Raw genomic sequence first — 23,361 nt, 5'->3', positions numbered from 1 at the left:
TAGCTGCGACAAACAAACCCCGAGTGCTTTTAAACACCCTGCCTTATTATGTAGTTGCTGTTCTGTGCTTAGCTGAGCCGAAGCCACCTGAAACACAGCTCCCCCTCTCTCCCTCCTCCTCACCATTACAGAAGTGATTCTTTCTCGTCAGGCATGTCGAGACGCGTTAGCGGAGTGATTTTTTTAAGTGGGATCGGGAGATGTCCGCGCTCATTACCGAACAGCTCCGGTCAATGAGCGCGGACACGGAAAGAGCAGATTGCTTTCTTTGGGGAAAAAAAAAAAAAAAAAAGCGTAGGAGGATAAGTCCTCAAAGGCATCACTTCTGTTAATGAAAATGCTCCCTGTATTGAAAGAAAACCATTTATGCAACTGGTCATGAAGGCAACACCTGGTGCTCGTCTCATTCGGCGTAAAGAAGCATCCGAATTGAATTCATTTTCTTTTYTTTCTTTCTTTTACTTCTCTCGTAAAATACATCGGAGTATTAAGGCCACGCTAGGAAAATGAAGAATATAAAAGTACGAGAAGAAAGCCGTAATACTAGTATAATAATAGTAATGTCATAGTATCACGAGAATAGATCTGGTATGACTTTATTCTCATATTTTTTTGTGCTATTTTATAGTAATTTTATTATGACTTAATTCTTATAATTGTATTTTTAATTGTTCTTATTGTGGCCATAATACTCAGTCGTAGTAAAAGCAATGACAGCCTCACAAATTTTCACAGGGGCGGAAAAAACCAAACTTTTTATTTGATCAATCTATCTGTTGTCTTATTGAAAAAAKACGACTCTAAATGCCTTTCTATGGCCTGAACATGATTCTCAAGAGGGAGGGGGCCAGCATTTCTCAAAAGAGGGCCATGGCCCCCTCAGCCCCTCCCTTGGGGGTCCCACTGTGTAAAAGCAGATCAGCAGCAGCGATGGATGGCTTCATTTGGCTGCATCACGCCCAGGCAGAGGCATTCATGGCCATGCTACTCTGCCCACGTCTGTGCTTTTTGCTGAGGGTTGTTTCTTTTTTCTTTGTTTTTGCTCCCCTCCACTGTGGCTGAAATAAAAACTCACTGGGCTCCGTTTCTGTCCATCAGGTGCCTGAATGGACCAAATGCAGCAGCCGGGAGAAGAGGAAGGAGAAGAAAGTSGAGAAGCCGTTYTACTCCGACTCAGAGGGMGAGTCCGGCCCGACCGAGTCTGCTGACAGCGGTAACGTTTATCCTCRGTGTGCCGACAGGACGCATTTTATCAAAACGGATGTCTTGCCACCATGGATTCMTGGTGGATCTGCTGTGATTCAAGAACATTAGTGAACACAGACAGGTCAAAGGTTATAAAACAATATCCCTAGCTGTTAACGTCTCGCTGTCCCAGACAAACAGACGAAACCAGAAGTTTAYATACACAGRATAAAAATACACTTAGACCTTTTTTTCCTCCATGTCTGAAGTTAAATCAGACCAAACCTCTCTGGATTTAGGTCGGTTAAAATGACCAAAAGTATTTCTGTTTGCTAAACAGAAATACTTTTCTATTATTGTTATGCCACAATGACGAGAGGATTTGTCAAATACTTAATTATTAATGTCTTCAAAATCACAATAAAGTTCGGGAAACATAAATACTTCACCGAGGCGCGTTTTTTTGATATTGTAAATTAAATATTGAATTTTTACATAGCTTAATGTTAGAGAAGTTAACGCCTCTTTTTTAAAGAAATAATCCATTTAATCTAATATTTTATTAATTAGAGAAACCAATACGTTTGTATTGATTCTCTGAAAACATAACCAAACTGATTATCAAAGTTTTGCCTAAGATATGAAGATAAATGGATCACAACATTAAACATCTAATTAGTTTGAGCTAATCAGTTGACACCATGATACTGCTGCCACCACTGCTTTCTTTTGGACTGAAAAATATTTAAGCAGCTCAACTTCAACTTGTTCGATTCAGGCTTAAAAATTGTTTRTTTTCTTCATCTGAGCCTTAGACTAAATGTTAGAGACACAAAGTGACTCAATATAATTGATGCTCCAAGCTATTATTGATGCTTGGAGCATCAATAAGTCAAAAAAATAACTAAAAAATTTGTATTCCACACCTGCAAAACAGTTTGGATTAAATACTTTCCCCTCTGACTAAACCTTATTTTCCTTTCCAGAGTCGGACTCTGCCAGCGGCTCGGAGAGCGGCAGCGAGGGGAGCGGCTTGGCCTCAGAGAGCGAAGAGAGCGGCGAGGTCTCCGTGTCCGAGGAGGATGAGGAGGAGGAAGAGGAGGAAAATAAAACGAAGAAGAGGGAATTAAAGAAGGTGGTGCARGAAAGCGAAAGGTGACCAACACAGTTTGAAGGGTTTATAATCTTATTGTTTTCCAGAGGATTTTTGTAATCGGTGTTAAAGCCTCAGGTCGTCCAGTGTTGCTTCCCTTTAGCTAAAACCGGATCAATGTCTGTCTTGTTCATTTAATCACCGTCTCCTTTCTGTTGTCAGTGAGCAGAGCAGCGAAGAGGAAGACAGGAAACACGAGAGGAAGATGAAACAGCGGAAGAGCGACTCGGAGTCGGAGTCTGACGAGGAAGAGGAGAGCGAGTCTGAGAGCAGCCAGTCAGAGTCTGACGACTCCGAGTCTGAGGCAGAAGTCAGAAAGAAAAAGAAGGTACGCCGAGCAGACTGAGGCGGAGACACCGTGTTTTAGAAAAATATTCATAACCCTGGAGGGATTTTTTACATTTTGTCCTCTKAAAGAAATATAACAACAGAGAAATGACTGTCTCTGCTTTTTGTCCTTCATGATATAGATAAAGTAGCTTTGGATTTTAATCTCATAATCATTACTTTTTATAATCAGGATTCAGCTTTTTTTGGGATTTTAATTTTTTCAACAGAATTTCATTCTCAGAATTAAGAATCGAATCTCCAAATTTGGACATGAATTTTTAGATTCAAATGAATGAATTTGAAACTCAGAGACTTTTTTCTCTCCGAGTTTCTCAGAATTCAGAGAAAAACTTTCAAACTTCAGTGTGAATTTTATTTATTTATGTTTATTATTTTCAGTGACCCTAATCCTCCTCCATGATTCATATAAATTGTGGGATGCTCATGACATTTGTACTTGATCTTCCTCCAGGCAGCTGAATCTAAACCTCCTTCCAAACCTGTCAAGAAAGAAACCAAGAAAGAGAAGAAGGAAATGTCTCTTTTGGACCTCGATGATTGTGAGTTTTTTTGTTTTGTTTTTTTTTTTTCATTTTTTCCACAGAGAAAGCAGATGTTTTATATAAACACAGGCTGGTCTTTTGCTTATCAAACAATAGACCAGATCATATGATTTCTTTCTGATAAGGACTGAATAAATAAAAGTTCAGTGTCTCTGAATGTTGACTTCCATCTTTTCCTCCCAGTTGAACCAGCTCCCTCACCTCAAGTCACACCAGTCAACAACTTGCTCTCTAACAGCCTGGTGACCGACCTGGARGGCCTTTCCCTGTCCGAAGCCGTCCTGTCGCCAGCGGTAAGCAGAAACGCTTCCGTCTTCCTGCCTTTAAAGTTGCGGGGTGGAACAGAGACGGAGTGCGAGACATAAGATATGTTTCCACAGACCATCGCCCCCTCCAGCGCGCTGAAGAGCTACGAGCTGCTGCACCGCATCACGGGCGAGGGTCTGTCGGTGGAATACTGCTTCAGCCGGCAGCCGTTCAGCCCCGACGCCAACATGGTGGCGGTGCAGATGCAGTTCACCAACAGCTCCACGTCCGACACCAAGAGCCTGCACATGGAGGACGTGAAGCTCCAGTCGGGGATGAGGGTGAAGGAGTTCCCGGAGATAGGTACCCCGACAGCAGCAGACGTCGCTCGTGTGTTTAGATGTTTTCCTGACTTTTAATCAACGTCATTTACGCTTTTGCGTGTCGACAGAGTYGCTGCCRGCCGGCGAGACGGCCACGGCGGTTATGGGYATTGATTTCTGCGACTCGACACAAGCTGCAAACTTCCAACTGTGGTGAGCTGATGTCTCTGTTCGCTCAGTTTTACRTCCTTTCCTCRACTTTAAAACACAACTAGAGCGTCTGTAGCAAAACTGTCAGTTTTTCTAATAGTTTTCTAATAGTTATTCTTGACTTTTGCAAAACGAGCATTTCTCAAAGTAATTCTTACAAAACGCCGTGCTGCAAAAGCYAGTTTCTTTCTCATAATCCTTAGTTCATYTCTCAAAATTRAATATCAGTGTCAGTAGCACATCTCTGACATTTTTTCATTGTTTATRGACAAGACAGTAAAATTGACTAGTCATGTTGTTATCATTACAGTGTATTCGTGTATTCTGGTGGGACACACACCAGAGTACGTGTTGTAAACTACAACTGAAGTTTTGATGATCAGCATTTCGTACGATTGTAAGAGATCAACGGCAAGAGACAGGACAAGATTAACATTTATGCTTCTACTGTAATTTGGTAGACAGATCATTTCTGTGATTCAGAAAGGAAAGGACGGCCCTTCAGAGCACAAAAACAAAAGTAGAATTGGGAACATAAGACAATCTCCATAACCCTGTGCTGTCTCAAGAATTGGACCCCGCAAACTTTTTACCCGGTGTGCGAATTCGTGTCTCTGCGCAACTTTAAGCTCCGTTGTCCCACTGAAAGAAAAAAACAATGTAGTACCACTTCTGTGCCTGAATCTATTTTCTTTGTGAAATAAAACCAATGCTGATCTAAGATCAATAAATATATCGCTGTCGTTTTGCAGCACGCACACCAGGAAATTTTTTGTGTCCATCCAGCCGCCCGTCGGAGAGCTGATGAGGCCGGTCTTCCTCACAGAGAACGAGTTCAAAAAGGAGCAAGGTGAGCGTTCCTTTAAAGTGCAGCAATATGTTACTCTGCCATTGATGCCGAGGCGTATAACTAGGCTTTTTATCTCATTATTACTGCTAAACATCATTCACATCAACCTGTCAGTGAGACTAGGCTCTGAAATTAGCCAATTGCCTGCAGTCTCTCTCTCGTGTGTTTGAATCTAAATGTCAATGAGCAATTTCTCATTTTTTACAAATAAACTTGAAATAATAAACAAAAAAGTTGTTAATGGCGGTTGTAAAACAATAAAAGGAGCATTTCTGTCATTGACTGACATGCAGTGTGGACAAAACGCTAATCCATGCAGCTTCTCCCTCAGTGCATTATATTGACCCCCTCACCAGGCTAAACTTTGTTTGTTCATTTATTTTAGTACATCAGCAACAATGACAGCTATCTATATATATAATAAGACATTCTATCTATTTAAAAGATATAATAGTATTTGATTATGCATWCAAAACCTACAGAAAGACTAGTTTTATTTGGTGCACTGCCATGTTTTCTGTCTATTTTATAAAAATATTTTAACACAAAAACACAACTGGTGAACCTCTCTACCCCCAGGCTTAGATAGTTTCTAGGGGAAACCGAACTGTGTACGGGATGATATGAACAAACTGATTGGCTGCCCCCACCAGAGCTGCCAATCACATTTCAAGAGTGGCCGGTGCCCCGCCCCTGTGGCCACGCCCCCTGGCTGAGCCCTCAAAGCATGATGTCACCTTTTTTAAAAAATGGCCTAAGTCATTTTTTGCCAAAAGTGATTTTTGCAAAAAAATAAAAATAAATCACCTCCTTTTAATACGCAAGAGGATAAGGGTCCACTGGAAAAAAATAATAAAACAGTTCTGACTTTAATCTCAGAAAAAAGTCAGAATTTTTACAATGTCAGAGATGTGCTACTGAATTTCTGAGAAAAAAATTCTGACACCCCGCAACTTTAAAGGCAGGAAGACGGAAGCGTTTCTGCTTACCGCTGGCAACAGGAATTTTTTCAGTGCCTTTCTTTTTCAATGGTGAGATGTTAGAAATGACTAAGTCTGTCACAATAAGCAATAAATTGATAAATGAGTGCAATAATTCTTTAATCTCAGAATTATGACTTTAATCTCCGAAATCTGAGATTAAAGTCAGAACTGTTTTTTTTTTCCAGTGGCCCTAATCCTCTTCCGTTTTTTAATTACCAAAGGAAAAAAAATACTTTGGTGAAAAACGTCTTAGACCGTTATTTTAGGAAGGTGATGATCTAAAATGGTTCCAGTTAGAAACAGAAACTGCTTTAAAGGTGAAATGACATGTGGCTGCAGCCTGAACCACTGCAGTAAACGTGCAGTAAACATGTAATAAACATGTAATAAACGTGTAGTAAACGTGTCCTCCTCTTCATACAACCCCTCATAGAGAAGCCTTTTCAGACAGCCGGTAAGTTGGCTTTGATAGGTCTGTTGTTCCCAGCCGTCTGTGTGCCCGCCTGCTGTACAGCAAACCTCAGAACCCCCACTTTCCCACCATCATCCCCTCTTCCCTGAGACGCGACCCCTGACCCCTTCCTGCCTTGGTAGTCACACCGCAGCTGCATCTTCAGGTCTGGAGCTGCTGACCTGCTGATCACAGGAATGACTGGAAATGCTCATCCACTGATCATGATTYAGTTCTGTTTGAGCACAAAGCGAATGACAAAAACTACTTTGAAACCACGAGTAACCACTGATCTAAGCTATCTTGTTGTTGTTGTTGTTTTTCTGAACTGTTTCTTTGCAGAGAAACTGATTTTTTGAGCGTAAATTTAGTTTTTGCTCGGTAATGGCTTTTTACTTACGGGTTTGTAGTGTACATTTGAGAGGCAGTTTGGGAATATATTGGGAACTGAGAGGTCTACCATCAATCCCCTTCTGTGTTCAGTGGGAAGCATCACTGCATTCCAGTTTGCACAGTATGTTTGTTATTCCTGGTTGACTGGATACTACTAAAATCCTAATATACGGCGGAATTTAAAGGTAGACATGCAGAAACCACCTTGCTGGGCTGTGAATACAGTATGTGTGCTGTATGTAATACTGTATGTCCAAACATGGCAGACATCTAGAACTTTTTACATCTATATTTACATATATTCTGGTTGTATATAATTTCAGTGCCTTTCTTTTTCAATGGTGAGATGTTAGAAATGACTAAGCCTGTCACAATAAGCAATAAAAAGATAAATGAGCGCAATAATTTTCATTTGGACAACAGTCGTTAAAGACAAGCTGACTTTTAATATTGTTGAAGAAACGCTGTAAACATTTGATACCTGCACAAAGTAGTTAGCTTGCGCTACCTGCCACTTTTACCTGTTTCCCGGCATAAGCCGAATGATTTTTTTCATACAGTTTTGTTTATAACATTTTAGTTGCTGTTGTTTCAGATGTTTATTTGGTTCCAGTGTTTGTTTGTTTTTATCTTTGAGGTGGTGCATGCCCATTATTATGCCAGTATTATTTTAGTGAAAAATGATCTCAAGATGGCAGTGTTATTATTTTATCACCACAATTTCTGGGCCAATTTATCATCCAGCATCATTTCTTATGGTGACAGGCCTAGAAACGACTAAAAGCATCACCTTTTCTTTTTTCGCCTCTGCTCTGCTGACACTCTTCCAGGTCAGCTGATGGGAATGAATGAGATCACAGAGAAGCTAATTCTAGATGCCAAGTGTCGGAACGAGCACGCCATCGTCCAGAGAGTGACCACCGCCGCCAACCTCAGCCGCGTCCCCTGTGGCTCAGACAAAGAGTGCAGGTAGGAGGATCAGCGCCTCGCTGTGCAGTAATCGTTCAAATGAAATGCATAACCAGCTTTCAAATCCCAGAATATAGTAAACAGTGATAGCATCTTCATTCAGACCGCAGAATATTCAGTAATGACAGTTGGGAGTGTTGAGTTTAACTTTTAATAAGGCTTCAAACTTCAATAGTTAATAGTTGTGTTCAGTACTGTAAAGCAGACATGGCTTCAGATTAAGAGGGTTGAATTTCCAGTGACCAAATATTTTGAAATCTGTGGTAAATGATATTCAGTTGGCTGCATTCTCCACTTCTGCCATTAGATGTCACTACATCCTTTAGTTCATTTTACATCCTCTAGTAAAACTGGAAAAATGTCTTCAAGCAAGCCATACCAGCCGATTTGAATACACTTTATGATTATCCCTCTGTTTATTACCTCTACAGCTCAGTAAGCACAGATATTCATTTTAATCTAAAATTTTTTTTGCATGTATTGAAAAAGTTTGATTCAGAAAAAAAAAACGGGTTCCATATCATTATAGTGCTGTTTATTTTTATACTTGAAATCTATAAAGAAAGCAAAACAAACAGACTATGACCATCAATACGTGTGAACACTCTGGACCAATAAGGACAAGAAAGTTCAAATAAATTGTGTTTTTAGAGAGTTAATAGACCAGCACTCTATCTCAATTTAAAAAAGCTCAGTGACAGCTAATCTGTAATTAGCCACAGTAGCAGCTGTAATAAAAAATGACAGAATATTATAGGAATTGTTACTGCAGTGGTGACTGGTGTGCATTTACACTCCGTTTTATGCTAACAACTGTTGCTACATAGCTGTCCGCTTACTAGCTAAGCTGTTTTTATTGAGCTCATGGTAAACCTAGCCTTTTCACTTTTCAGAAACTTCTTCGCCTTTAATGCATACGGTCTTCTGTGAAAGGATATTGTTCACTCCGTCCTTTCCCATGTTTCCTCTCAGTAGGAACACATCTGTTTGTTAATGTTTCCATCACAACTCCTTTTTATTTTTTTGTCATAAACTGATTTCTGTGGAAATCGCTCTCTGGTTGTCCCCAAAGACATGTACTCAGTGTGAACTCAGAAAATCAATGGAAATACTAATTGGTTTGGAAAACAAGTGAAAAGACCTTATTGTGAATCATTTATTCCAGTGTCGTCTTGATTTGAAGGGTTTCGAAGTTTCACACAGGGTTATGGGTTGTAGGGTCCTTCTCTTTCCTTTTTACATTTGAGAAAGATCAGTGTGGTTTTTGCCTCCAGCTTGAGAATTCATCTAATTTTTGCATCTGAATCTACATCCTGGTAACCGACGTCCATTTCACTCTCGTTCTGTGTTTTCAACCTTACTTCTGCTCTTTTTCTTTTTGCTGCTTTGACTTCAGTCCTCCTGTTCCTCCTCCTGAACATCCTGTCCACAGGTTTGCGGGCAGAACGGTGACCAGCGGCAGCTTGGTGCTGGTCACCGTGGCGACCAGAGAAGAGGGCGCCGCCCAGCTGACGATCAACTGTGAGAAGATGGTGATCGGCACCATGCTGGTTAAGGACATCCTCCTGGCCCTGACGCAGTGACGATAAGCAGACACCCGGCTCGACTTGTGCCCCCTCACTCCAGCCACCTCGTGAATTTCGTTTAGGACTGGTCACCGCTCCATCTCCTGTGTTCTCCAGCAAGCCACGTTGGAGAGAAAGCTTCCAGAGTGTGAACAGCTTCTTTTTAAAAAATAAATCCTCCAAACTCTGTACACTGCATCTGAAGAGTGATGGAGAAGACATCTATAGAAAAATGGAATCAGATTGTAGCATAATCATCTTTTAGCTGCTCAGTTACCCTAAATACCACTTACTGGTATTTAGGGTATTGAAGCAAAATGGACATTGTTTGGAGGTTCTCTGCTGTGCTTGTACTCATTGTCCACATTAAAAATTTTGTTTCAGGTGAAATAAAAAAAAAAAAATGCTTCCAAAAGCGAAGATTTTAAACTCTGTTTGTGGTGTAACCACGTGAATCGGACATCCAGAGATAAGTGGAAATGATGATTTTAGAGGCCCAGCTTGCATAGGTCCGGTACAACAGTGACGCAGTTTTTATGTTTCTTTTTTCCCCCTCTTTTGTCCTGACTTTGTTTCCGTTAAGCCTCAGTTTTAAGCTGTTGAAGTTAGTGACTGAGAGGAAAAGCTAAAACTGTTAAATCTTTAACCTGGGACTGCTTTAGCCGTGCTCAGGACATTTTTTATCATTTTAATTTCTTTCATGTTGACATTATTATTATCTATTGTGTAGCTGTCACAGTGGTTTGCATTGGAATCCAAGTGATGGTGGAGAGACATAAAGGTTTACAAAAACAAAAGATGAATAATTAGCTGGAGTGGTTTAGCTAGGCTATTGGAGATCCAAACAAAAATACACCAGAACAAAATAACTTTTATCTGTTTGGGAAAAAAAGAAAAACATGTCATAATAGTATAAAATCAGAACACTGTATACTTATAAGACTAAGTTTTTATTAAGTATAACCATTTCAATTGGATTTTTGAAAGTAAAAAAAAATCAGCTATCTCAACATATTTTATTAGCATTGAGGGTCAACTTGAAAAAAATAACACAAATCTGGATCATTCTGTTTTGTCTCAAGAAATATTAATCATTTACTACGGGCAGTAAAACAAAGCGTGTAAACAGGATTCTTTAAATACATCAATTGAACAAGTTAACCTAGTTAGAGCGCTGAGCAGATGAGAAGTTTATGAGCAGGCAGTCTTAAAAAGAAAGTGATTTGACTTGAAAGTGCTGTATTACTACTGCAGTGCTATGAGTGTGTGTGCTTTGAGGGTGTACTTTTGTGTTTAATATTGTTAATTAATGTTAAATTTCACCAAGTGGATTTCAAATCTGTTTGAAAAAAATAGTTTTTTTTTCACAGATTGATTTTTTTAGTTGCTTGGCTGACCAAACAGCCAAAAGATATTTACCAGTAAAGTGGCACTTTTATTGAATTTGTTTTTCACTGAAAATTTTTTATATCTTCCAATATTTAGAAGCCACTTGTTTTTAGAAAACTAAACAGAAACAATGTAAGATTTTCCAAAAAAGAAAAAATTACTTTCAGTGTCTTTCACAGCTCATTTCTTTCACAGTAAAAACTTAGCAAAAGCTAATAAGTAGTTAGCTTAGTCTAGGTTCTGCATATTTTCTAAAATTAGCACAGTAGAAACACACATTAAAATGGGTTAGCTTTAGTTATAATGATAATGAGAGTTTAATTATCTCCAAACAAACTCAAGGTAGCACTTTTTTTCTATCTTAGTAGCTGAGAAGTTAGCAGGCTAATAAGTTTCAGCTGAACGGTACAAACCTTATCTTTCAGCAAAAATAGCAACAAGAAATATTTTAAAGATATGTCAAATTTGTTAATCAAAAATATTACAGTCAATGTTCATGTCAAGGTAGGATTTTGTTCAAAATTCCGTTTGGGTTTAAGATTTAAGGAAAACATTTTGAAATTGGCATTTCAAAGTCATTTACAAGGACCATTTTTTAAAGAAATGTTTGTCTAAATCACATTCAAGTCAAAGCTCATGCAGCTTATTTTTGTGAAACTCACGAGGTCCAGTAAAAATGGTAGTTTTTCTATTTTTTCCCCCCATCATTTGGTGTATGGATTTATTTTTGCCCTTGGAAACAAAGTCAGGAGCAGAGGCAATATATCATGTCAAATGTAGCCAATCGTGGAGAGAGTATATATTCACAAACATTTTGTTTTGGTTGCCATTAATCCTAAAACTTCCTGTTTATAGCAGCACAGACACAACGAGATAATGAAATATTCCTTATCCCCAACGAAAAGGAGGCGGGTTTCACAGAAAACGGCAAATTCACACCTGGTCATTCCTTTCATCTCCAATGGCTTTTACATAGACGAAGTACGGATTATCATGCCCTGTGTGTGGTTGTGAATTGTAATCTTGAGGTATTGCAAGTTTATTTATTGTACAAATAAAAGATTAAAGCTTGCGTGTCTTCTCTCTTGTACCGTGTATAATACCGTACTCTGGAAACGTGTTTACAAGTTTTGTGTAAAAGAAGAAAAGAAAAAACAATTTAGCATCAGCGCGAGCCATAGGAGGAGGACGCCAGACCGCTTAGCTAACAATTAGATTATTGGCTCAGCAAATCACAAAAACCACAGGAGACTCGGGACAGCAAAATGTGGATGGCTAAATGATAGGGGAAATACAGAATAACAAAGGAGTTTAACAGTCAATACACTTAAGGACCCAAATATTAAAACACACATTCCATTTACCTCGAAACTGGGAATGACCCTTTACACGTGACGTCACCGTCATGTAGCCTAGCATGTGTGAAAATAGGCTGGTTAGCATCTGGTCGTTTTTAATGCTGCTGACATAGTGACATAAATCATGTGTGAATTCAGGCAAAGTCGGTAATTTGATCGACACGTCAGGAGGGAGGAGGTATGAGTTGGTTTCTAAGCTCGATATTTCCAACTTTTGTAAATACTATCATATCAGCCCCATACAGGTGTGTTACGTTCACAGACATATTATAGCTCGAACAAGTAGAAGCCATGAATAAAATGACAAAAACAACTTTGAAAAACCATTTCAGTCGCTCTGTTCAATATTCCTGTCCTGTCCCTCACTTCTGACGTCCGTCATGGCGCCTAAAACGATTTAGTGATGTAGCTTTAAAGAATCAATAGTGGGAAAAATAAACAAGTTTACTATTGTTGATGAGAGGTGCTACCGTTGATGTTTTACAAAAAAAAAAAAAGTATCAGACCCAAACTTTCAGTCAATGTACCTTTATTTTTGGAATGCAGCAAGTGATTGTCATAGGAGAACATTGAAAGCTAGCAGAAACGCTGCGTCACAGTGGCAACTGTTGGGACTGACTTCTTCCAGCACATCTAGTTTAATAAGTCAAACAAAATGTTTATCAATTAAATCAGTATTTCAATCATCTCTAATCAAATTATATATAAATCTTTAAAAAAAAACAATTTTGAAGATGAATAACGGCTCTGATATACTATCAAATCTAACTGCTTGACGTTAACTCAATCATCCATTTATATTTAGTGTATTTCTGTTCATTCGATGGCACTATTTTGTTCAACAAAAGACACTTAGTGAATTCAACTGCATAGATATAAATATATATACAAAGATTTATAAAAGAGCACTTTAAAAATCTTCTAAAAGCAACAGGATTGTTTTGATTATTTCAGTGAACATTAATAAGAGGCATCTTGTAAATTAGCACGGGTCTGAAATTTAAAGCAACCAGCTTATGTAACATGTAACCTTCAAGCTCCATGTTATATTTAAAGAACGCTGTAGTAAAACATCAATGTGGAATATTCTCCTAAAAACACAAAAACGACACGTAAACTCATCAAACATTCTTTACAATGTTTGAGTGACAAAAACAAACATATATGTAATCCCTGAATCATTTTCAAAATCTGATGTTTCTATATAAAATTATGCACAAATTTCAGCTTCATTGGGTCACCAACTGGAGACCAGCCAGTTGGCAACTCAAAAATCTGATTTTTATTTCTGATCAGCTAACAGTAACAGCAGCTCTCTCTGGTGTGGAAGTTGTTCCCATGTGAAGAAGAATAAAAGCTATTTTCAGTACCAGTACAATAAATTCAAATAAAGTAGGAATTTGTTTAAAAAGAAATTGGTTTCTTTGGCTCCTCTAGGCTGAGAGAGGGAAGAGAGATAACAGGAAGGCTGAGCGGAGAATACCAACATTATCATCCTGTTGAGTTTTTAATTAGTACAGGGTGATTTTCAGGGCTGTAATATATGAATGTTGTTTGTCCCTGAGGTTTCTTGGTTCTTGTTTTTTTCTCTCTCTGCAGGTGTAGAAGAAGACTTCTAGGGTTTTCTTGTATTCTCTCCATCCTTCTCTCTCTTTCTCCTCTATTCTTAACTTTCTCTTTCCCTTTTCACTCTTTGCCCCCCCCCATTTCCATGTCCTTTGCATTTGAAACGAACTCAAAGCAATTTAGAATCAACTTTTTCATATCTACATCAGTTGGAAAGCCATAAAGCTTCACATGCAAAAGGAAATCTGCTGAGCTTCACCTTGATATTAATAACATTAGCCTCGTCGTATATTGCGTTTCTCAATTTGTAGCGTTTTAAACTGTTTTAGCAATTGAAGCGTGACTATTCTTTTACAATTATCATTTTTATGACCTAGTTTGAGTTGTGAGGAAGCTCTTTTCTGATTTTTGGGTCCTAGCACCAACATTGGGTAATAATTTCTGTAGGAACAATGATGTCGCCTCTGCTTTAAGTGCACACAATTGATGGCCTGTCATGTCAGGAAAATATATTTTTCAGTAGCGTTCTTATATTTTCTTTTGCTAAAATTGTTAAAAAAAAATTTTTTTTAAAGGCAATCAGATTTGCTTCCCCAAAACACAAGATCTGATATCAGCAGTCTGAATTTAAAAGGCAAAGAGAATTGTCTGAAGGCAACAGAAACACCAGATTCGTTTGGGTCTGGAGAACTTTAAGAGCTTTAAGAACTTCGTTTGGGTTTCTAAAAAACCAAAGTCAGCGATCAGGTGAGCTCTGTCTGCCTGGTCTGTGGGAGCAGAAGAGCCACCAGACCTCCTGTGAGCAGCAGGGCCGACACCAGCAGGATGGGAACGGTGCAGCTGGAGTCCACCAGCTTCCCAAAGACCACGTTACCCATGATGGCCGCCACTCGGCCCACTCCGGTGAAAAAACCCAGGGCTGAGGATCTGGGGAGGGAGGAGGAGGAAGAGGAGCAGTGTTGGCTGAAACCACATGAAAAACATCCGCTGCAATCTGTGCAGTCTGACGTTTCTGAGCCGGGTTACCGTAGCTGGGTCGGGTAGAGCTCGGTTCCCACCACGTCTAGAGCGTTCCAGGCGATCACAGAGACCCCACTGAAGACGCAGGACAGACCCAGACTCTGGGCTTTGGTCTGGACCACGTAGATGAGGAAGACGCTCAAGCTGGACATGATCAGGCTGCAGGCTGAGCGGCGGACCAAACAGGGACAAGTTAGGCTTCACCAACTCAAAATGAAGACTTTTTGAGATCAGTACAGCCTGTATCACGATGGAAATGTGCTAAAGAAAGGAAAGCTATTGAGGAAGAAAAGGTTGTTGCTCTTAGATTAATGCTAGTAGCGATAGCAGCAACGACTGTTTTCTGTGCCGAACTATCATTTGACGTTGTACGAATTGTCAAGGCAACTGGCAACAAATTTACACTTAGCTATGATAGCTGCAAAAAAGCCAGCAAGCTATCAAGGGTATTTTAGCAGCTAGTTAGCGGTAGCCTAAATCACATGATCATAAAATATACAAGATTAAATAACCCTGCCACAACAACATTTAAAACCTTTGAGTAATGTATTTAAAGAACTTAATTTTAGACACACGAAATTAGTGCTTTTTAAGGATGTGCAGACATCCCGTTGCTAGGATGTCAGATGCTACAGAGCGAGGTGACTGAGCAAAAAGCAAAGCAAGCAGTTTAAGAGAAAACTGTTAAAGCGGGCTGACAGGATTTCCTTATAAAGAGGCAAGCAGTCTGATAAAAACCAAACTCACACAGCAGAATCTTTCCGCCGGTGCTGTCCATGATGAGGATGGTGAAGATGTTGCCTGGCAGGTTCGATGCAGCGATGATGAAGCCCTCCATGTAGACTGTGAGGAAAAGAAAGCGCGCGTGAGAAGATCAGAAAGGAAAGAGGAGAATCCAACTTCCTGGGATTTTATCTGCAAAACAGCAACTATTACATCTGCTTTTTAAAACCATGTTTATGCTAAATTCTTTCTCTCAGCTTTCTCCAGCTGCCTAAGGCGACTTTACAGTTTTAAAGTTAAACTTTACTGATTTACAGAGATCAACACAAATACGTCTAACGGCCTGTTTATGCTCTGCCTGTTGAGTTTGGTCATTCCTAACAAACGCTCCAGACAGACCTTTTTTTCTTGTGTGTTTTTTTTTTTTTTTTTAGAATTGTTGCATGATTGTTTATAAATCTGGAGTAGTTGAAATTAAGAACAAACAAAAAGGAAAAAAGGACACAAAAAACAATCCCAACTCATTCTCAGTAATTCAAAACCTGAAAGAAACCCAGGCGCGGAGCTAAAGGGGAGGCTGGGGGGGTGGCTGCCCCCGGGCCGGAAGGGGGCCCGGGTCTGGAGGTGCCAGGGAGGGAGGAATGGTTTCAAGACGCTCTAATGTTTGATTTTAGACGGAGAAAGTGCGCCCTCGCCTGTTCAGAAAGATATATGTAAGTTACTGTCCCAACCTGCACCCCTCCCCCCGCTCAACAGTTTCCAGCAGCGCAGGCGATATACGTGAGGGGCCCGGTCATAGGCCCCGCCCCCCGGCCCGACGCCGACTTGTTCCGCTAGTGAAGAAACCTAAATGGAGTTATTAGTTGTCCATAGAATAAACATTGGAGACAAACAGCTCAACGGACAAAAATTGGGTTTTTCTGCCTAATTAAGGAGCAACGTTTCTAAAATTTCTAAATCTGTTCTTTTTCCACACATCAGCAAACAAGACTTCTTAGATAACCAGAGTTTTGGGAAATATTCCCCTCTGTCTCCATTTCATCTAGCAGAGCAAAAAAAAAAAAGAAGAAAAAAATAATAATAACTTGGTCTGACCGAACATCTCTCTGCAGACCCCACACATGCTGGACACAAAGCATTTAGACTTTTACCTTCAAGTTGCCATTTTTTATTCTACAAAAACCAGCGTGGTCTGCTACTCTGCTGTAAAGCAAAATAAGCAGATTTGAGTCTCCAGGTAAAGTCAAATTCCTGCTTTAACAGCCCACCTGCTGTCTTGACAGGGTAACAGCTTTGGTTGTTGAGTGCAGACGGCACAGAGACGTTGGCGCAGGGAGAGCCGCCGCTGCTCTCAACTCGAGCAAAAAGCTCTGGGAACCACATCCACAGCCCATAGTACCTACATAAAACAAGACATGGTGGAAGTGAGGTAAGTAAAACAGCCTGGAGTCAGCCATTGTTAATAATCACGCTTTGGTGTGATCAACGTAGCATCTTTTAGCTTAGCCTTGGCCGTTATCTGGCTGCAGAAGATTAAAAAAAACAACTTTCAGGCTTTATCTCTTATTTTGATTTGGTTTGTAGTAATGCAGTGCCCAGCTGCAGATTCAGAGAATCAACAGAGAATGTTGTTCCCATGTGTGTTTTAGTCACACTGGAGATGCATAAAAACCCCATGAAGGGAGCCCCGGACAGAGCTGGGCTTTCAAACCCTGAAACTCAAAATTTAAGACTTTTAAAGACCATTGTACAGGTCTTAAATTTAAGACCTGTATTGTGACAGAAATGTACAAAAGGAAATCACATATTAAATTTACACTCACCCATAAAAGACACAAAAAAAGCTGATTAGCAACAGCGTATTAGTAGCTAATTAGCAGTAGCCTCAACCACCTTGAGTCACAAAATGAGCGACTCAAACTTTTGCCTGACAGAAAAGTCTCTACACAGAATATACAATAATTAATTTTGCCACTACAAAATTTAAGACTTGTAATAGATGTATTTAAGGCCAACTTACATTTTTAAACAAATTTAATACATTTTAAGGCCTTAATTTTACATACATGAATCTGAGACCTCTTCAGGATGCGCAGATACCCTGGCAGAGAGAAGACCTGAACTCACCCAAACGAGATGCAGTAGAAGATGATGAGCAGGACAATGCTGCGGGCTTTGACAGAGCCGCTGAACATCTGTTTAATGGGAAGCAAGCCCTGCGAGTTTGATGTATATAATAAAATTAGTAACAGACAAAGTGAACAAAATATTATAGATAATCCATGTGTCACAAATTAGGACTTCATTGTAAAGATGGTAAATAAAAATTTTTAAACAAATTAATATTTTTTCGAGCCCCTTTTATTCTGATGCCCTGTAATTAAACATTACCTGTTTTAAAACACTCATGAGATGTTTTCTTTTTGTATCGCCAGATCCGATCTCTTTGATTTCCCCTCCTGGCTTGGAGTTTGTACGCAAAGCAAATTCCTTCAAAAAGAGAGAGAAAGTTAGCTTGCAGAGATAAGCTAAGCTACAAAGCTAGTGCTGCGTACCGGAAAGGCCTTTTCTGTTCCCTTCATGTTCATCTCAAACATCAACCTGAAGACCCGGATTGCCTCTTCTGCCCGACCCGCCTGGAAAACAAACCCAGGAATGAGAGTCAAAGGCCTCTTCTGAAGGAAAAGCGTCGGCGAACGTTTGTCTGCCCTCCCGGTTACCTCCATGAGGAACTTTGGGCTCTCGGGCATGAGCAGCTTAAAGAGGATGGCGGAGGAGGTGCTGGGAACTGAGCACAGCACCACAAACAGCCTCCAGCTCTGGAAGTCTAACGTTCCCAGAGAGAAACGGGCCCAGGTTCTGGGAATCACCAACCAGGCCAGACCTAAAAACAAAATACCTCACTCTCATTCCACTATATGTCCATTAAATTACTTTTTTAGCCCTTTCAGATAGAAAGCAGCCATCTTTAATACTTTTATAGTTTTTTTTTTTCCTGTTGAATCCATTTTTTTTTTATATTGTTTTTTCGCCCTGGTCCAGTTTGGTGTTCCCACCTGCAGCAAGGATGTTTCCTGCCATCCAGAAGGTGGCCAGAGCGCTGATCATGGCCCCTCTCCTCAGCCGGGGCATGAACTCTGAGAAGTAGGAAAAGATGACAGGGATGGATCCACCCACCCTACAGAGCAAAACATAAGACAATACAAATAAAAATTTTAAAAAATTAGTCTAACGATGGACGCACAGGTAAATATGGAGCTTTAAACATTTTCTGCGGTTTTACTTTTCCAAGAAAATGTCCAAGTATATCTGACTGGGGAAAACAATTTGAAAATGGTGGAATTGCACTCCAGAACAGCAGGGGGCACTATTTTATGTTAGCCGTTATTTCACGTTTTTGTCTTTTGACATCTACATTATATTAGCTTAATAAACAAATGTTTAGTGGATCAATCTTATTTGATGCCAGTCTGATCTGAATCAGTAAGGATTTAAAAATGATTAAAAATGACAACCATGAGACCAAGGCTAGCGTAAGTATTGGGCCCCCTGCTGTTCTGGAGTGCCATTGTGTTATTTCCAAATATTGGTATGACGCCTGGCTCGACCCCTTTCTGTTCCCTGCAGCCAGATCTGGTCTGTCTCAAAATTTCTTCATAAAGTCCAAGAGATGCAACAAGACATAGCACAAATCCAAAGTTTTCCAATCAGTGAACATGTCACAGGTCACCACTCTTCGGTGTGGCAGTTGTTACTGAGAGAGAGAGAAGACCCAAAGGGTGCTATTTTTTATATCAGCGAGGTGCTTAAAAGAAGGCCAAAGGAAGCAAGAATGAAGCTTCTTAAACATTTTTAATTATTGTCTTAAAAAATGGATTTGCTTAAAACGTTTTAGGCATTTGAACTGTGTCGAACAGACCAAACGTTGTTCAAATGTCAAATGTATCCAGTGCTCACCCGATGCCACTGATGAACCGCAGCAGGAGGAAGAGCCAGAACCACGGAGCCACACTGGCCAGCCCTCCGAACAGCCCGTTTACGGTCAGCGACACCACCAACACCTTACGGCGCCCCCTCTGGTCAGCCAGGTATCCCCACATGTAGCCGCCAACCATCATTCCTACGAACATAAAAACATTACATTGGTACAGTTAAAAATCAACTACTGATCCATGGTTGCTGCCAATTTCAAACTTCATTTCCTTTTTTTTATTTTAAGCAAAATTTTATTTACTTGAACATTTAAAAGAAACTGGTCGCTCCTCTTCTTTTTTCATGACTGTTTTCAGACGAATCTAATAAGACACGGTGGAAAACTTCTATGCTATTATGTTGATAGCAGAGCTAGTTTTTCATTTAGCACTTTTGCTAACTTTGAAAACATTTAGCACACTTAGCTTCCGCTAAATAGTTTTTTCCGTTTAAATTCTAAAGTGCTAATTTACTTGGCTGTTTAACAAATTTTCAGATGAATAAAGTTTGACATCTCCGTTTAGGTTTTGGTTATTGACTGAAGTGGGTGAAGACAGCAGATAAAATTTGAATTGAAGTAAACATGTTAGCATTAGCTTCTGCTAAATACAGCGTTGGTGTCGTGCTTTAGTGTTTGTGATTAGTGCTTTAAGGTTAGCACAACTGACTCATAAGTTAGCAGTGACCAACAGTGGATATGGTATATTTCCCTGAAACAAAACAAGTAACTAATGAGTAAAATATGAGTTACAGTAAGTCATGTTACTGTAACTCTCAGAAGCAATGTTGCTAAAAACCACAGAAGTAACTCCAGACACAATTACATAAAATCTGTTGATCCATGCTCAAACGTTCACTCCTGCCTGAAGAAAACCAAAGATTTCTTAAATTTAGATTTGAGACTTTCTGCTTTCTGTGAGCTACTTTTGAAGGTTTTGAAATCAAGCTGATGGTTTTTCTCAGACATTGTAGCTGTGAGGACGTTTTATCGACTCAAAATGTTCTTTGAATCTTGTACGAGGAACACGCTTTCTGCTCCATAATTGAATGCCCTACACAATCCATCTATGATAAATTTTCAGATCATCCTGCAGCAGAAAGTTAATTATTGTCCTTTTCTCTTTTATTGTATTTTAACACTTAGATAAGGGCTGGACTTTATTAAATTTAACAGTGAATATGATGTAACTGTTGATCTGTGTGCAAGTTTATTAAAGATTCATTTGTTGTGTTGGAAGAGGGGATATTTTTTGCGGTACTTTTTTTTTTTTTACTGATTTTTCAATAAAAGTGCAAAATGTAGTTTCGTTTCCTCGGGAAAATGGGAATGTGGTACAAAACTTAAACAAATGTAAAACATTCCTACTGCAGGCAGCAGCTTGGAAGTTAATGAAGAACAACGTTCAAACAAGAACAGAGTTTTGCAACATCTGTTGCACAATTCAAACAATAAATGAGATAACAGTGAAAAAGCCCCTGCTGAGATCAGAAACGATCTTCGGTCTGTTTGTTCAGTGAGTTCTTCATACGGCGCTCATCAAAACAAAGCAGTGCCTGAAGCAACCGTTCGGACTGTTAAACAATCAGGCGATTGTTGGATTTATTCGATGCTTCACCGAGGAAAATGCTGGCGGTGAGCAGGCCCATGTCCGAGGAGCTCAGCAGCAGATCACAGCGCGCCGTCGGCAGCAGGAAAGACACGCAGAGGATCTCCACGGCGTCACTGGCGTTGGCCCAGCCGCACACGGCCAGCAGGAGCCAGTGGAACAAACCAAAACCTGAGAACAAAACCAGAGCAAACAGGGAACAAGCACAGAGACATTAACCAATAAAGCCTCATCCAGCAGCCATAAAAGTCTTTACTGTTTCAAGATGCACACAGTCAGCAAACATGTCTGTGTTACACAAATAAGGGATCAGATCCAAGCGCAAGCGCTTACTCAAATTTAACAAACGCCTCTCACGTCCAATAATACACTAGATGTATAGAGTTACATTAATGCAGCGTTTATTTTGACTCTATATGACATTTCACAAAATGTTTTGGTGTTTGCTTATTATGAACACAGATATATGTAAATGGTTCTTTTCTCTCTTTCTGCAGGTGTAGAGGCAGATTTCTAGAGTGTGTGTGTATATATATATATATATATATATATATATATATATATATATATAGCTCTATAGCGAGACCACTGAAAATGATCCGTATCTTTATTTTTTACTTTTTATAGGTATATGTTTGAGAAAAATTAACATTATTTTTTTTATACTATGAACTACTGACAACATCTCTCCGAACTTCCAAGCAAAACTTTTGTATTTATTTGCAGAAAATGAGAAATGGTCAAAATAACGACAAAGATGCAGTGCTTTCAGACCGCAAATAATGAAAAGAAAACAAGTTTATATTCATTTAGAAACGACACTACTAATGTTTTAACTCAGGAAGAGTCCAGAAATTAATATTTGGTGGAAGAACCAAGAGGTTTTCAATGGGGTTCGGTGCAGTGGGCTCTTCCTTTTTTCCCCAGAGCTGGACATATGAAAAATAAAGCCAGTGAAGCAATGTAGTGAAAGCTATAATGCTCCACTTGTAAAAGTAAAWTTGTTGTGATTCTTCTTGGCACTCAGACAAGACAACAGTTCTGAGTGTCGCAGCGACAGGATGAGTAGAGAGAGAAAGAAAAATTACCTGCTTCTTCGACCGCCTCCTCATAAGTGAGTCTTTTTGTTGCGCTCCCTCCAGATTCGTCTGAGATGGCTGAGGACCTTCTRTCGAAAATCACCTCACCTGTAAATCAGCAAAACATCAATTTTTCCTACTTTTTCATTGATGYGTGGAAAATAGAACCTACAAATGATCAGACTAAAGGATATAACTGACTGTTTAGATTTTTATTTTCAGGTAAGGATGTCAAAGTGTTAATTTCACACACATTTACAAGAAAGAAAAACCTTTTTTTTTATTCCTCTTTTGTTATACATTTATATTTAAAATGTCTTAATTGAGAGCAAATGAAGATGATTCTGAAAATAAACAAACTGTGAAATAATTCAGTTTGTATTATTTTTTGCAAGATTTGTCCACTAATGGAGAACAAAACAAAAAGAAATTTAATGAAATGCATTTTTTTATAATATAAAAAAACTCGACAAGCAAAAAAAAAAAAAAAAAGTATGCTATACACCTTTCCTGTGCATTTATTATCAAGCATACAATAAACATGTGTGAAATATAAACCTGTGCCAAAACAGGCACAATATCAATCCTAAAATCACTGGTAAGGGAATCACAATTAGATATTGTCGGCCTCAAAAAGAAAAAAAGAAATTAATATCAGATCATAGTGGTCTGCATTTAAAATTTCTGATATAAGCACTCTGCCCCAGCAGTACTTGTATCCTGCACACAGACTCATTGGTTAGTAATAAATGGGTCAGTTGTTTCCTGTTTGGTTAATATCACATGATCAAGCTTTTGCTAACTATTCCAAATTATGTAATAAAAGTATATGATTCTTGCTGATACAGCATCGGGTCAATATCTGTATCGTCCAACACTCRGCCAAGCTACAATATTACCTTGGTATCAAGTTGTATCGAACATGTATTTTGATTATCAACAGCTCGTATATAAAAACATGAACTTAAAAGTTATCAACAAGTTCCTCCAATCCACTGGTCACCTCTTACAGAACTTTCTAGAACCTCATTCATTAGACATTGTTTAAGAATAGCAATGGAGACTAATATKTGTTTGTTTGTTTCTATAAAGATGTGATTGTCCCTCTTCTCCTCCCCTTGTTAAAGTTTGATGAAGTGATGGAGCCTCTGGTTGGCTTTTACCTTCATCAGAGTCCAGCTCGGTTGGATCCAGCTGATTTTTGTTGAGAAGCGGCCTTCGCGCCTCCTTATCTGCACCATTATTGGTACGGGACATTCTGCCCTCCGACAGCCTGTGGTCTCCGTGGCAACGTGGGTGGATTAATTAACTTTAGCTGCAGCTGTGTGTGGGTCTCATGACACCTGAGCCTAGCGACTTGGCTAACGCTGAAGCTAACCTGCCCGAGCAGAAGAAGAAGAAGGAGGAGGAGGAGGACCAGGAAGTA

At 39.4% G+C, this 23,361-nt stretch overlaps 2 protein-coding genes across 2 annotated transcripts in view; one reads left to right on the top strand and one right to left on the bottom strand.

Moving 5' to 3' along the window:
* The window catches only part of ap3b2 (adaptor related protein complex 3 subunit beta 2), a 45,681-nt gene extending 33,999 nt beyond the window's left edge, over positions 1-11,682 (top strand). The window contains exons 17-26 of the mRNA XM_017305159.1: positions 1,067-1,213; positions 2,172-2,340; positions 2,501-2,666; positions 3,141-3,228; positions 3,415-3,524; positions 3,612-3,840; positions 3,929-4,013; positions 4,763-4,860; positions 7,518-7,656; positions 9,053-11,682. Of these exons, the coding sequence (XP_017160648.1) occupies positions 1,067-1,213; positions 2,172-2,340; positions 2,501-2,666; positions 3,141-3,228; positions 3,415-3,524; positions 3,612-3,840; positions 3,929-4,013; positions 4,763-4,860; positions 7,518-7,656; positions 9,053-9,239 (1,418 nt within the window). The 3' untranslated portion in view covers positions 9,240-11,682. The remainder of the gene's footprint in view (positions 1-1,066; positions 1,214-2,171; positions 2,341-2,500; positions 2,667-3,140; positions 3,229-3,414; positions 3,525-3,611; positions 3,841-3,928; positions 4,014-4,762; positions 4,861-7,517; positions 7,657-9,052) is intronic.
* Positions 11,683-12,480: 798 nt separating this feature from the next.
* sv2 (synaptic vesicle glycoprotein 2) lies at positions 12,481-23,213 on the bottom strand. The gene is made up of 13 exons (XM_008411199.2): positions 23,099-23,213; positions 21,945-22,043; positions 20,866-21,027; positions 19,235-19,397; positions 18,334-18,455; positions 17,998-18,161; positions 17,833-17,913; positions 17,669-17,767; positions 17,405-17,493; positions 16,546-16,676; positions 15,302-15,397; positions 14,561-14,720; positions 12,481-14,461 (listed from the first exon to the last, which is right to left on the bottom strand). The coding sequence occupies exons 1-13, from the start codon at positions 23,190-23,192 to the stop codon at positions 14,278-14,280; spliced, it is 1,644 nt and encodes a 547-aa protein (XP_008409421.1). The 5' UTR covers positions 23,193-23,213; the 3' UTR covers positions 12,481-14,277.
* Positions 23,214-23,361: the final 148 nt, after the last annotated feature.

The sequence above is a fragment of the Poecilia reticulata genome, linkage group LG6, assembly GCF_000633615.1.
Source record: "Poecilia reticulata strain Guanapo linkage group LG6, Guppy_female_1.0+MT, whole genome shotgun sequence".
Taxonomy (NCBI): domain Eukaryota; kingdom Metazoa; phylum Chordata; class Actinopteri; order Cyprinodontiformes; family Poeciliidae; genus Poecilia; species Poecilia reticulata.
This window is presented reverse-complemented; position numbering and strand designations above follow the sequence as displayed.